Raw genomic sequence first — 15,767 nt, forward strand, 5'->3', positions numbered from 1 at the left:
TTCTCTGTCTGCCTTATTTCACTTAGCATAATGCCCTCCAAGTCCATCCATGTTGCTATAAATGGCAAATTTTCATTCTTTTTTATGGCTGAGTAGCATTCCACTGTATATATACACATCTTTTTTATCCATTCATCTGCTGATGGACACTTAGGTTGCTTCCATACCTTGCCAACTGTAAGTAATGATGCCATGAACACTTGGGGACCTAGTACACTTTGAAAAGTTGGTTGTTTCACCAGAGGTCACTGCATTTCAAATTTAACAGCTACAGGTGCCATTGTGAAGAGAATAATCAGACAAGGACAATGTCATCAGACCTTCATGGGTAGTGACCACAGCCCCAGCCAGAGGCCACCTGCAGGGCAGCAAGGCTTCCAGGACTGGAGTCTCTTCTCAGGGCTAAAAAGAGGAAGGAAGTTTGGGAAGAGATTGTAATTCTGGGAAAAATAAAAGCCCCTAAACCAAGAGAAAGCTGTCATGTTATCTTTACTGTTAGTCAAAATCTTCATTGAATTCCTGAAGCAGTCAAAGGTAGCCACCCGCTGAAAAACCACCAGGAGAACCGACTGAAAGGTCAACCGTGATCCAAGGAGAACAGCTGGCTGACTTTCCAGTGGGGGTACTGCCTCTCTGGAGGGAAAATCATTTCTCGAGAGGCTATTTGACAAATTCAGACGCTGCATAAATCAGCCCCGCAGCCGAGACGTTCCACGATGAAAAGGGCGCGCTCACAACTTCAGGTTTGCCCTGAGAAATCCCTGGTTTAAAAAAACATCACAGCTTTACTATGATTTGGCTATAATGTCACCTCGAGGCTAAATTGCTTCTCTGGCTCTCATACCACCCAGAGAATGTATAATGCTTTCGTTTTGCAGATATTTAATAAATACCTATTCTCCGCAAGGCTCTTACACGTTAAAGTGAATTACTGCTTACAGCCTTGAGCGCCTTGAAGGTCAAACTCCAGGACGGGACTATTAAAAAACATTTTGCATTAAAAGCATCTTAACTAAAACCAGTGACATATACAGGAATAGCAAATCCAGTTATTCTCCCTTGCCTCGCTTTCGTCTCTCATTTTACAAACATGCACAGAGATCAAACGAGCACCTCTCTGCGCATGAAAACAAAAAACAACACTCAGTGCAGGCAAGCAAATCACCGATGAAATCCAAATTTCCCTTTAAAACACCACCTTGCTTCTTGAAAGAGCAGTCTCTCAATTTGTGGGGTTTCTTTCTTTTTTTATTTTACCACATTTGACCATTCTCACGGGCCCCAAATCCATGGGTTCTGCCCTCTCCCTTCTCCTCAGCCCCCTCCCAACCCTTGGAGCTTGAATCTCTCAACATTACCCATGACTGGCCCTCATCACCAAAGCCAATATCTACTGTCCCCCCTCGAACTACCTGGCCTCTCCAGGGCCTTTGAAAGTTAAACTCCCTATTCCTGAACCTTCCTCTCTCCCTGCCCTGAAATCTTCAGATTCCATGTTCTGTTCTACTTTTGTTCCTGGGCCATCTCAGCAAGTTAATAGCTTCAAATATCACATGTGCTAATATGTAAGTAATACGCTAATAGTTAATAACTTCAAATGATCACATGTCTCCCAAACCTTGCTCTCCTGCCCAGTTCCTTCTTTATTTTTAAATTTTTGTTATTAAAGTGTAGTTGATTTACCATGTTGTGGCAATCTCAGCTGTACAGCAAAGTGACTCAGTTATACACACAGGGACATTCTTTTTTTCTATTCTTTTCCGTTATGGTTTATCACAGGATATTGAATATAGTTCCCTGTGCTATACAGTAGGACCCTGTTGTTTATCCTTTCTAAACGTAATAGTTTGCACCTACCAGCCACAAACTCCCAGTCCATCCCTCTTCTTCCCTCCCTCCCCCTTGGCAACCACAAGTCTGTTCTCTATGTCCATGATTGTTTCTGTCTCATAGATAGGTTCATTTGTGCCATATTTCAGATTCCACATATAAGTGATATCATATGATATTTGTCTTTCTCTGTCTGACTTACTTCACTCAGTATGAAAATCTCTAGTTGTATCCATGTTGCTGCAAATGGCACTATTTCATTCTTTTTTATGGCTGAGTAGTATTCCACTGTATATATGTACCACATCTTCTTTATCCATTCCTCTGTCAATGGACATTTAGGTTGTCCCAGCTCCTTCTCTTCAAGATCCATAGTTCACCCATGAAACCATCCACACCAACATCCCACAAGGACCTGGTGGTGGTTTTAAAACATGTGCACACATTTATCGTGCGCACACTCTTCCCACCAAAAATGGAGTCTAATTCCCCTCTCCTTGAATCTCGGCCAGTCTTTGTGACGCATTTCTAACAGAATGAGGAGGAAGTGATGCCACGTGACTTCAAGGCTAGGTCACACAAAGCCACACAGCCTCTGCCTGCCTCTCTCTTAGGACCCGCAGGTTGGGGGCCCTGGGGTAACACATAAGAAGCCCAGGCGTACTGAGGCTGTATGCTGCTGGGTCAAGAACATGGTCTCCAACAAAAAACAGTACTCAACACAGGCAAGCAAATCACTGTCCTCCAACAGGTCATGCTGTTTTCACCGGAGACCACGGGGATTGAGCCAGGTGCCCGAGGAGCCCCAGCTGCTGGCATCTCCCCAGTACAGCCACCTTCGTGTCAGCGAGTGAGCCTTCGGATGAGCCCAGCCTCATGCTACAAGCCTCCCAGCTGAGCTGAGTGGAGCAGAGACAAGTTGTCCCCACCAAGCCCTGCCCAAATGACAGATATGTGACCATAAAAAAAAATGCTACGGTTTTAAACCACTAGGTTTTGGGGTGGTCTGTTATGCAGCTTTGGATAAACAGAACAGACCTCAGATGTAACACACTCCAAATGGAATTCCCTTTCTTCTGCCTGCCTCTGCTCTCTTTCCTGTTCCATGTGATCTGAAAGCCCTTGTCTGCTCCTTTTTATTCTCAGATCCCCTCCCCTCACATCTGACTTGTTCTACCCAAAGATCCCTCGGGAATCCAGCACCACCACCTCTGGCGTGGAACACAGTGATATACCCCCTGCCTGTTTTGCTAGTACCTTCTGTGCAGCTGGCAAAATGCTATTCTAAAACTAAACTCCCACCCGCCTACCACCTGCCTATCAGAACAGAAGTCCTGATTCCTGATCCCAGTACACAAGAGTCCTCACACACCCCTAGTGACCGCCCAGAACTCCAGCCACAAGGAATTTCTGAGGATCACCAGCACCTTTTTGCCCTTTCATGCCTCTGCACCTCTGCACATGCTGGACCTTCTTCCCAAATTCCCGTCCTCACCCTTCCTTCTCTCACCTACTTAGCCTTCAAGTCCAAGTTCAAAGGTCACCTGCTAGAAGACTCCTCTCCTGATGACCAGCCGGAGCTGCTCACTTTCTCCTCAGCCTGTCAGGCAGCCCTTACAACCTCCACTTGACTACAGTGACCAAGTTCTTTGTGTGTTTCTCCAGCCTGGCCTGTAAGCCTGAGGGCAGGCATCATATCGTAATTGTCTATAAATAAATGAAATGTTTAATTTGAATGCGGAACCACTGAATTAGCATCTTACAGAAATGCTAACATTCCGTTTCAGAATCAGTATCTATTGAAGTCCAGTGCTAGTCACAGATATTTACTCAATTTTTGCAAATAGTTGAGGTATTATCAGCCTCAAAGAGGTTGAGTGACTGATCCAATGTCTCATCACCAAAAAGTGATGAAGCCAAATTTTGAACCCAGACGTAACTTCAGGTCCAGCATTCTTTGCCCTGAACATTTACAATTAGTTCTGGTGCACGAGGACAGACACATGGCCATAGTCTGGTGTAGATACAAGTCCTAGTGTTCCCTTCCCATGGTAGCTACCATAGCATGGCACCCTTTTGATCACCTTTGAAAGGAAAAGGGAGATGATATAGAACTTTTAGGTAGTATAATATGTTGCATAAGGACATGAACTATATGGCCAAATATTTCAGATTTAAAACCCAGCTCTGTCTGCATCAAGCTATGTGCCCTTGGAGAAGTTATTACTTCATTTTTTTTTAATAAATTTATTTATTTATTTATTTATGGCTGTGTTGGGTCTTTGTTGCTGTGGGTGGGCTTTCTCTAATTGCATTGAGCGGGGGCTACTCTTCGCTTCAGTGCACAGGCTTCTCATTGCGGTGGCTTCTCTTGTTGTAGAGCATGGGCTCTAGGCGCACGGGCTTCAGTAGTTGTGGCTCGTGGGCTCTACAGTGCTGGCTCAGTAGTTGTGGCGCACGGGCTTAGTTGCTCCGCGGCATGTGGGATCTTCCTGGACCAGGGCTCGAGCCTGTGTCCCCTGCATTGGCAGGCCAATTCTTAACCACTGCACCACCAGGGAAGTCTCATTACTTCATTCTTTCATATTTTGTTTCTTCAGTTGGTAAAGCAAGGATATTATGAGTGTGGCTCACAGGTTTGTTACAAAGATTTTCAAAATGAAAAAAAAAAAAGCATTTAGAACAGACCTGGTATATAGAAAACACCCAGCAGATGTTGTTGCTGGCATTAGTGGTAGTAGTGGTATTACTAAATGTGACCCAGTAAAACCCCAGTTGGAAAACTTAGGTCATCATAATGCAGGGCCTGAAGTGGTGTCCCTTCAGATTCCAATTTTGTTTTAATTAGCTGGAAGGAAACATTTCTAAAAAGTACTTAGTGTCCCCAGTCCTTTAAACTGTTTGCAAATGTAGTTTAAATTGTTCTTGGCCACTAGGTTACTGTCTTAGAGACAACAGGTGTGCGACCAAGTTTTTGTAAAACTCTCCACACCTAGTAGAGTAAGAATGGGAAGTCATGGTCACTCAGCTTGTTTCCTCATGTGTGAAATGAAAATGATACCCGTTCTACCACCCTGCAGCACTGAAAGACTGAAATGAAATAATACGAAGAAAAATTAGAAAGAGTTCTGCAAAAACCAGATGGAATCATCATCATCATCATCATCACCATTCTGATTACTAATAAAGTGATACACCGGAAGTGATATACTCAGTATGTACCAAAATGGAAAGTTGGTCATCACTTTGCTAAAATGCCCCAGCCAGCCAAAATGTTTGCATTTTTCCCTCTTTACATAATTTTTCTTCTGGTTAACTAGTAGCAAACCCTTTCCACCACTGTCAGCAACCCCGTTACCCTTCTCAACTGCATTCAAAGAAAACTTCTAAAATGTACTGACACCATCCTTGCCGCCTAAGTTCAGGATACATTAGCATCAAATAACTACCCTCAATAAAACAGTACAGAAAACATATTTATGAAAGTATTTACTGAGCACTACATCCGACATCCTTTGGAGAATAAAAATTTAATCAGCACTGTCTCCTCCTCTATCTGTAAATGTATACACACGCACTCTTACATATATACTTGGGAAGTAAAGTACCAATTTGGCTTCTATTTACAGACCAGATTTTCAGTGATTATATATAAAACTATAAGCACATTTGGAACATGTATTCTTGTCTCCCTGCCAAACAATTATCTTTCCTTAATTCTTAACCTCTTCTATCTAATCCCATCTGATTTTATGTATGTTAGAAATCTTTCTAATGAACGTATGTGCAATGGGACAAATATTTATGGAGTACCTACTACACACACACTCAACTGAGAGCTGGGAATACGAACGTTAAGAACATTCTCCTACTGACACTTCATTTCTAGCCAAGTATAGATCCTAGTGGGGTGGATAAACTACTATCTTTATTCCTACAGCCCTACTGATTGCACCATAAGCTCCTTTTCCACACCACAATGCCTCCAACAAAGCTCAAAATACAAAGGGTGACGTTTAACCCTGTTAATTCTCAATCTGAAACTTTATAAGGTCATGTCTTACATCGTTTTTAAACTGACATTTACATTTGCATAGCTGTAACATGAAACACTTTCACCATGCCTATAAGCCAAGGCATGTAAATTACTAGTCTTGCCTAAAGACACTACTTTTAGTATTGATTACAAAAGCATCAGAAGACACAAAGACACAGAGAAGGAAGTATTGAAAGCAACTCAGAGCCACGCAACTTACTCTATAAACTGTCACCGAGAAAATATCTGCTCTTAATAATGTCTTTTCTTTGTAAAAATAACATAAAAGATCCAACATAACCAAAATAAAAATAAAAATAGAAAAAATAAATACTTGCCACAAAACACAAAGGTTTAATATGAACAGGGGAGTGGGGTGAGGGTGAAAGAAGGCACTAAGATCCCAATTTTAAAATGAAGGAGCAAACAATCTCAAAAGGGGAACACAAATGGCTAATATCATCTACAGCCTTTCTAGCAAGTGGAAGAATTTTAAATGAAAAGAGATGGCATTTTTTTACCTATAAGCTTTATAATTCTTTTTTTTTTTTTTTTAAGGGCAATGACATCTTGCAGAAAAGGAAACAACCAAGAGTGAAAAGGCAATTTACAGAATGGGAGAAAAACATCTGCAAACCATATATCTCATTAGGGCTAAGTATCCAGAATACATAAACAACTCCTACAACTTGACAAAAATATTAATAATAATAATAATCCAAACATAAAATGGGCAAAGGACTTGAATAGACATTTCTCCAAAGAAGACATACAAATGGCCAACAAGCACATGAAAAGATGCTCAACATCACTAATCATCAGGAAAATGCAAATCATAACCACAATGAGATATTATCTCAGACCAGTTAGGTAGGCCACTATCAAAACGAGAAAATAAAAAGTGTAGCTGAGGATGTGGAAAAATTAGAACCCATGCAGGCTCCCTCTCTCTTCAGTTTTTTGGCCCCTACAACCTTCCCTCTTCCCTTTAAAATAACTGTTGGTAGGAATGTAAAATGGTACAGCCATTCAGCCACTATGGAAAACAGTACAGAAGTTTGCAAAAAGAAAAAAAAAAAAACAACCTAGAAATACAACTACCACATATACCAGTAATTTTATTTCTGGGTATTGAAGGGGTTCAGAACAAGTCTCCCTCAAATATACCACTTTGGCATGTAGACTATTTTGAGCTGAAGGCATTCAAGACCCAGCAGATTCAGGAAAAACTTTTACCTCTCCCTTACCTGCCTAAAAGAATTTAGATAGAGGGTCTAGTCCGGGAAGGGAACTATCACAAGAGATAATTACAAAGAGTACAGGTGAGGTGTGGTGAGCTGGGGGCAGCTCAACTGGGCCTAGAGATCAAAGTCCTCCCTGGATCCCACTGTCCTGCGTGGCATGGCAAACATTTGTTTACCAAACCTTTGCTCTTCCCATCTTCCTGTGAATTGTCTTCCTTCTCTTTGAAGACCCAGAACCCTACCCCCTTCTCCGTAACTCAGAATGTCATATAAGTCTCAATTCCCTGAATGCCTGTGGGTCTCATATTCTTGTAAAACCCCCGTACATATGTAACTAAATTTGTTTTTCACCTGTTAATCTGTCCTATGTTAATTTGATTATTAGACCAGCCAAAGAACCCAGAAGGGTAGGGGAAATAAATTTTCCTTTCCTACAGTATATACCCAAAAGAATGGAAAACAGGACTCAGAGTATTTGCACACCCATGCTCACAAAAGCCAAGAGGTGGAAGCAACCTCTGAATGCCCACTGAAGGATGAATAAAGAAAATAAAGTATGATAAAGAAAATGCGGCATACATATATACTGGAAAGTTATACAGCCTCTAAAAAGATAGAAACCCCACAATATGCAACAACATGGATGAATCTTGAAGACACTATGCTAAGTGAAATAAGTCAGTCACAAAAAGACAAATACTGCATGATTCCACTTTAATGATGTAGGTGAAGTAATCAAACTCATAGAAACAGAAAAGAAAATGGTGGTTACCAGGGGCTGTGGGGAGAGAGAAATGTGTGTTGCTCAATGGGTCCATGGTTTCAGTCATCAAAATGAATAAGTTCTAGAGATTTCTTATGCAATAAGGTACATACAGTTAACAATACTTTCCTGTACACTTAAATATAGCTAAGATAATATATTTTATGTCATGCATTTTTTACTACAATAAAAAAAGCAGTAACAATTATGTTTTCCAGAAAGCAATTTAGCAACAGGCATGAAAGGCCTAAACATACTCACATCCTTTGTCCTGTCTCAGGAAGTTTATCTTAAAACAATTTCTCTTTAAAGTATTATAATAGCTAAAATGAAAAGCAATCTATATTCCAGCAAAGAAACAGTTAAATAAACATCAAATGCTGAAAGGGTACAGTCATCAAAAAATATAGTTTGGAGATACTTTTTTAAATGACATGTTAAAATTCTGATTATCTAATAGTATCCAAAATACAACACAAAACTATATATATATTATGTATAGTATGACTATGATGAACATATACTGGGACATTCAATAAAGAAAAAAACCAGGTCTAATAAAAGAAAGAGAAAGGGAAACGGGGGGAGGGAGGGAGAGCAACGGGAGGGAAGAAAGTTATACCGAACGGATTTCTATTGAATCTGCATCCAGACAAGTTGATTCTAATGTTCATTTGGAATAAAATCTGGCAAGAATAGCTAGGAAAAACTCTAGCAATAAGAAGAAAAACAGAGTGAACAGGAGAGACTAGCCCTTCCAGACATTTTTACATATTATGAAGCTACAATAATTTAAACAGTTTAGTTGCTGGGAATGAACAGACAGATCATGGGGAAAGAAAATAATACAGGACTTTAGTACTGACAACAGTAGTATTTCAAATTAGTAAAGGAAAGATCCATTAGTCAGTGAATGGTATTGGACAACTGAGTAGCCAGCTGAGGGGCTGGGGGGCGGTTAAGATTCACAACTCACATTTTTTAATCAAAATAATCTCCAGATGGATGAAAGATTTAACTGCAAAAAATAAAAACATAAACTCAAAGTGAGAATAGCATTTCTAGGAATGATTCAAGAGCTAGAAGCTATAAATGAAAACCACCATCAATTAGTATTTCTGCTTGGAAAAAATCACCAGAAAGTCAAAAAAGGAATGACAAACTAGGAAAAAATATATTAGCAATTCATGTCATGGACAGAGGGCTACATTCTGTAAGTCAAGAAGAAAAAGATAAAACAAAAGAATAATTGGCAAAGTATACGATCAGACATGTCACAGAAAATGCAATATAGATCTCAAACATATCAAAAGAAGTACAACCGCCTTCATATTAAGAAAAATATATAAGAAAACATATACTGAGAAACTCCTTTTCCCCTACAAGATAAGCAAAGATGAAAAAGTGTGACAACACCCTGGGTGCATGATGGAGGGAAGCAGATGCTCACACATTGCTGGTAGAGTATAACTGGCACCACTTCTATGGAGCGGAATTTAGCACATCAAAATTGAACAGTCACATTCTTCTAAGAATTCTTCCTACAGACATACTGGCACATTTATCAAATAACTTGCATACAGATTTATTTGCTGCAGCTTTGCTTTTATAGCAAAATATTAGGGGAAACCTAAATGTCCATCAATAGGGAACAAGTTAAACATCACCTGTTATGGTACATAACATGGTACATCTACAAATAGACATCTACAAATAACCCTGAAAATGAAACAGCTCTATATAACATTACCTTCAATGATCTCTAAAATATACATTGTATTTAAGTGAAAGAAGTTAGACGCTAAATAATTTGCGTGCTACAGCTTATATAATACACACACATACATATATAGTACTTAAATACGTGTGTGTACACCTATATAAGTAGAATCTCTCTGGATGGATGGAGAAGAAACTGTTAATAATGGTGACATCACTACACAAGGGAAATAACCTGGGAGACAGGAGTGGAAGGGAGATTTACATTTTGCAACCTTTTAGTCATTCTGAATGCTGTATCATGTGCATTAATTACCTGGTCACACTAGTCAAAATGATGCTGGAGAAGGGTATTTTAAAAATATATTGAGTTTAAAAAGGGAGGGAGGCAAGATATAAGATGAAATAGTCAATAGGAGATTATTTTGTGATTTGTTTAAAAGGATAGATATATGGATGGATATAAACCAATACGCTAACAGTGATTTTCCAGACTAGGATTATAGGTAATTTTATGTTCTTTTTCTCCATCTGTATTTTCTGACTTTTCTAAAGTGAACAATTACTCTCGGTTACGAAGAAGTATTTTTAATTCAAATGTTTTTTTTAACTTCCACTAAACATTAAATCTCTTGATCCCTTGGACATTTTTCTAATAAAAACACACTGCTAAGATTATGGTTTCTGGACAGCTGGTACCCACTCAGTTTAAATAAAACTTGGGAGAGTCTCAGAAGAGAGATTTTTACAACAGTCAACAATTAAAACAGAAATAATTAACCCCACAAGGAAAATAAAATAATGTGAGCCTCCAACAAACGGACCAGCAGCACAGAAGTTCAGGAGATTCGGGTGTTCTTTTTTGTTTGGAAGCGTGAATGTATTTGTTTTTATTGTGTACGTAGATTATGCCGTTTTGAGATCTTTCTGAAGGATCACAACCCCTCTTACCACTCAGCTTTTCCCTAGGGACTCAGCAGGCTGCTACATAAAAATAAATGCAGGAAGTGAATGGGAGCTAACAGACATTAGCAGCATATGGAAAGTGAGACTTGCCCAAAGACACCAAGAACCTGGGTGGGTCACACCCACAGATTTGTGAGTAGACCCTCAAAACTGTTATCCATTTATCCCTATGTTTGTGTTACCTATAAATAAGCGACACCTTACCTTTCTGTTATTTCTAAGGCATAATTGCCATGCTGAAATTATAGTAACCTATTATTGTGTCACGGTTTTCTTGCAGCTTTCTCCTCCCCCAGTTGTTTCGGCCCCAGCAGCCTTCCCTCACCCCCTTAAAATATAAAGCTTTGGTGGTGGTAGTGTTTTAACTCAAACACAGATAAAATGCTTAGTGGCTAGGTGACTGTCACTTCAATATAATGGTGCTAAACGACAAGTTATTACTAACATAAGAGAGTCCTCGAGTACAATTATCTATTCAGCCCCATAAAAGGCAGTCAGGAGATTTTTTCCACAATGTATTCTCTAGATAGCCGGCCGCACTGCACTTTCAAAGTGGGAAATGGCACACACGTTAAGTGTGCTTTGCTGGGCTGAACGCATAGTAACTCCTGAGAGGCAATATGTGGTTTACGGTAGATTTTAAATTATTTGATGTTGACTGCTCTCAATATAAGTAGAGCATTGTATACAAAGTCTGGGTATAGTAGAGGACAGGAAAAACAGAATCTCAGGCTGATACTAAAAAGCATTCAGAATACAGGGTTGAAAACAAAGGTAAACTGCTCATTTTAAAACTTCATAGCTCTGTTAAAAATCAGTAGCAAAGGATACATTTTGACAACTTCATAAGAAGGAAGGGATAAGGAGACAATTCAACAGAGACATGTATTTAAGACAAGAGGTAGGGCATTTAATTTTGCATCTAGAGGTTTTTTTTTTTTTTAAGGGACAAACACAACAAACTCCACACATACCAAAAAAGTAAGTTAAACAAATTCTAAAATGTTCTCATTTGGTTTTAGATACTTTGAAAAAAATCACAAATTCAAGAGACAATCACAGGGGTTTTTATAAACCTTCTCTCAGCCAACATACTTTGCTGGTGAACCTGCAGGTTTACAAACGCAGGTTCTTCCTTCTCAGTCTCAGCCAGGAGTCTATGGAATCGCTGAAGACTGAGCCATCCCCTCTACTATTTCAAAGACCTGACGGGTAAACTTACCCTCTACGCCCAATGCAGCTTTATCAGCAACTTTCTCCACCCAACCAGACTTCTGCTTCTTTAAAACACAGAGGAAAAAAAGTACAGGAGGAAGTGGGAAGCAAATGACCAACTTAGAGGGACATCGGAGGTTACAGGAACCTGAAGGTACTTGCTCTTGGGCACTTTTCCTTTCATCTGAGGCAGTCAACACACATTTCTGAACACCTACTATGTGCTGTGGGAACATAAAGATGAAAAGGCAAAGGAGACAGGCAGAAGGAAGCAAAAGTATAAGGAAAGGCCATGTGGTTCTAAGATAGCAAAGTTGTGTGGTGAGTCAGCTGACCTTGCCCAGGCGTGTGGCTCGTCTTTCGTTTAGAGCCAAGTCTCCAGACTCTCCACTTTAAGAGGATGGATTTCCCTACCCGTCCAAGAATGACAATTAAAAGCAAGGAATGACATGACTAACAAATATCCTGACCAAAGAAAACATCTGAAAATTAGAGACAGAAAAAGACTCCTCTTATAAACCAAGAGATTTATTAAATATGTCTTAGACACACACACACACAGAAAAAAAAAACTAGTCCTACAAAAACCACACAAAGCGGCTTCCCTTGTGGCGCAGTGGTTAAGAATCCACCTGTCAACGCAGGGGACATGGGTTCGAGCCCTGGTCCGGGAAGATCCCACATGCCGCGGAGCAACTAAGCCAGTGCGCCACAACTACTGAGCCTGCACTCTAGAGCCCGTGAGCCACAACTACTGAGCCCATGTGCCACAACTACTGAAGCCTGCGCGCCTACAGCCTGTGCTCTGTAACAAGACAAGCCACTGCAATGAGAAGCCCGCACACCACAACGAAGAGTAGCCCCCGCTCGCCGCAACTAGAGAGCCTGCGCCCAGCAACAAAGACCCAACTCAGCCAAAAATAAATAAATAAATAAATAAATAAATTTTTAAAAAAAACAAAACACACAAAGTGCATCAGCAAATTGGACTATTACAGAAGTACTAATGGTTGTGACTCTTACCAGCCAAACTAGAATACAAAATCTAAAAAAAATTTGTCACTCCATTCACCTAAGTCAAACACAGCTTTGTCCACTTTGACAAGTACCACATAGAGTTATGTATTCTAAAAACATCATTATGTTAAATATGACAACGTAAGACATACAAATGTTCACATGTTTGACACCCTCATTGCCCCCATTAAAATCCAGATAAAAAAATGCTGGCTTATTTGGTGGCCCCTAGGCCTCCTCCTAACAATACATATAAGACCTGTGAGGGGCTTTTTGACTCAAACATTTAAATACATACCATGTGCAAATCACCAGGCTACCCAACCGTGGACAAAGATGAAGTATATGCTTCTAACCTCAAGACGTATAAAATCTAGACAATATGTGTGCAAGTGTATATATAGTGTATTACGTATGCACTCTATATTACATATTGTATAGCTAGTGGGAAGCAGCTGCATAGCACAGGGAGATCAGCTCATTGCTTTGTGACCACCTAGAGGGGTGGGATAGGGAGGATGGGAGGGAGGCTCAAGAAGGAGGGGATATGGGGATGTATGTATGCATACGGCTGATTCACTTTGTTGTGCAGCGGAAACTAGCACAACATTGTGAAGCAATTATACTCCAATAAAGATGTTAAAAAAGAAAAGAACTGACACTAAAAAAATATATATTGTATAAAATGTTTATAATATACACACCCAGATGTCAGGTGTGAGATTAATTTGAGGGGTGGGGAGAAAGGAAGGGTTGGAAGGCTCCAAAGATTCTATCTTACAACTTATCAGAAGTAAAACACAAAAGAGTATATATGGAATATGGTTTTATTTCAACAAAAACTCACATGCATGAAAGTAAATACTGGAGGGTAAAAAAAAAAATTAATGAAAACTGTTGTATTAGAACTCAAAATAGGAATAATTCCTATCCCCCACTTCCTAAAATTTACCTTAGTATCGTTACTCTTTTTCTTTTTCTTTTTTTTTTTTTTTAGCGTCTATATATCTTTTTAAAAGCGTGCCACGAATCTGTGTTATGGTTAGTGGGTTATTATCAGCAAAGATCTCTAGGATGTGGCAATGCTTAAATCTGAAAACCTTGCCCTACTACTGCCACATCTCTCTTAGACAATGACTCAACTGGAGGCAATTTCACTTGATACACTATTTTCAGAAACATGCATCCAAAGCTAGAGTAATCAGATTAGGGATTTTGTGTTGGGGGGTTTCACCTTGATGGGTAAAAGAGGACCCTTGCCATGAAAAACTACCCGCCTCCAAATAAACCCATAGACACTACTCCACAATTGGGGGATGTTAAATGTTTGCATCCAAAACCATCGCCAGGGGCTCAAACGCCACCCAAAATCCTAACCACGTTAAGGAGAAGAGGGCAGAAAGTCTTCACATGCGGGTGGGGAGGACTTCACGTTCCCATCTTGCTGGGAGAAACAACCCACTGTCCTCTGTCCCTCAGTTTCCACCGGTCACAAGAGCGAGCTGAACAGGACTCCCTGGGTACTGTTTTCTGCCAAAGCGCATCTCGATCTGCAGCCCCGGCTCGGTAAGCCTGGCGCCAGCCCTCCGCCGCCTCCCAGAACCTTCTCTCTTTTTCTTTTTGCTCCGTTTCTCTCTAATACACTCGCACACACGCGCGGCCCCATCCGCCCTCTCCGGCCGCCAGCGCCGCTCCCTGCAGCAGGGCCCCACCAGGACGCCGGATCCGGATCGGTGGATGCAACTCGCGGCGCAGGCACCGAAGGCTCTGCACCTGCTCCGGCGCCAGGCCGCGCGCCGCGCCGGACCCCGACTCGGACCCCAGCGCCGCGCCGGACCCCGCGCCCATGCCGGAGGCGCCGTGCCGGTGGCGTCCGCGCCCTCACCTTGCTCGCCGCGATCCATGTCTCCCGCCCGCCGGCAGCGAGTCCCCGCTCGGCCCGCCCGCCCGCCGCGCTCCTCCCGTCCTCCGCCGGCGGCTCCCGGGAAGTCCCCTCCCCCTGGAGGCGTAGAGCGCGGTGGCGCCGCCCGCGTGCGGTCGGGAGCGCTTCGCCGGGGCGTCACCCAATCACCTGACCCCGCCGGCGGGTGTGCTCCGCCGCGTCGGCGCGGGAGGGGGAACGGACTGAAGGACGGAAGGGCGGGCGGAGAGGGCCGGCTGGGCTCAGGCAGGAACTCGCCCCAGAGGAAGAGGGAAGAGGGGGAGGGCGAAGGCTCGGCGTCACCTTGGAGGCTGCGTGGGGACCGCTTGGGGACCGGGATGGCGTTTACGTCCCACCCTCAAGTTATTTATCATATCAGAAGTTTCCTCGGGGGCACTGAAGATTCCCTTTCTTTGCCTCCGCGAGCACCTACTCTTCTGTACTTATTGAGTGGCAAAAACAGGAAGGTTCTTTCGCCATGCCAGTGGCTCTTTTTCCCTTATATTCTTCATGTTCCCCTACTCCCGAAATAATACCCTATGCTATCTGCCAGACTAGGTCCGGAGCAAGCAAGAGGCGAAAATTGCAAAGAATCTCTCGAAAAACCATGTGGTCCTGTCTTTTAATAGAGAGTGCAGGGTTTTAGGTGGCAAATTAGGAAGATTTTCATGTAATAAAATCTGTTTTGAGTGCAGGATTAAGGACAACACGCTGAGATGAATTAAATGTTGGAAATGAATTAAGTTAACCAAAGGGTAGAATTATCGACAGGGATCTTTTGAAAATATAATTGGAGGCTTCATGTCCATTGATCAACGGACAGTTTGAAGTTCCTGTAATAACACTTTTCGTTATTAGCATTAGCACTCTATTTCCAAAGTGTTCTGCAGTTTCTCATCTTCCGTGAAGTCACTTTGATTACCACATAGTTCTAAGGTGGTAACCCAGTTTCCTAAGCTGTCTGCGGCTACGAGTAAGGCAAGCTTCTTTTTGTGCTACGTGGAGACTCTGGCTTGGCCTTCAGCCCGCAGCGTCGCCTACTACTTCACACACGCT

The 15,767-nt window shown here is 41.7% G+C and overlaps 1 protein-coding gene across 2 annotated transcripts in view; it reads right to left on the reverse strand.

Annotated features, from left to right (window-relative positions):
* The window catches only part of TPD52 (tumor protein D52), a 122,246-nt gene extending 107,178 nt beyond the window's left edge, over nt 1-15,068 (reverse strand). Inside the window, exon 1 of one of the 2 annotated variants that reach the window (XM_082432883.1) lies at nt 14,676-15,068. In XM_082432883.1, the coding sequence (XP_082289009.1) occupies nt 14,676-14,694 (19 nt within the window). In that variant the 5' untranslated portion in view covers nt 14,695-15,068. The remainder of the gene's footprint in view (nt 1-14,675) is intronic. The other variant, XM_082432882.1, reaches the window with a different exon arrangement.
* Between the last annotated feature and the right edge of the window lie 699 nt (nt 15,069-15,767).

The sequence above is a fragment of the Balaenoptera physalus genome (assembly GCF_965194825.1).
Source record: "Balaenoptera physalus genome assembly, chromosome: 17".
Lineage (NCBI taxonomy): Eukaryota > Metazoa > Chordata > Mammalia > Artiodactyla > Balaenopteridae > Balaenoptera > Balaenoptera physalus.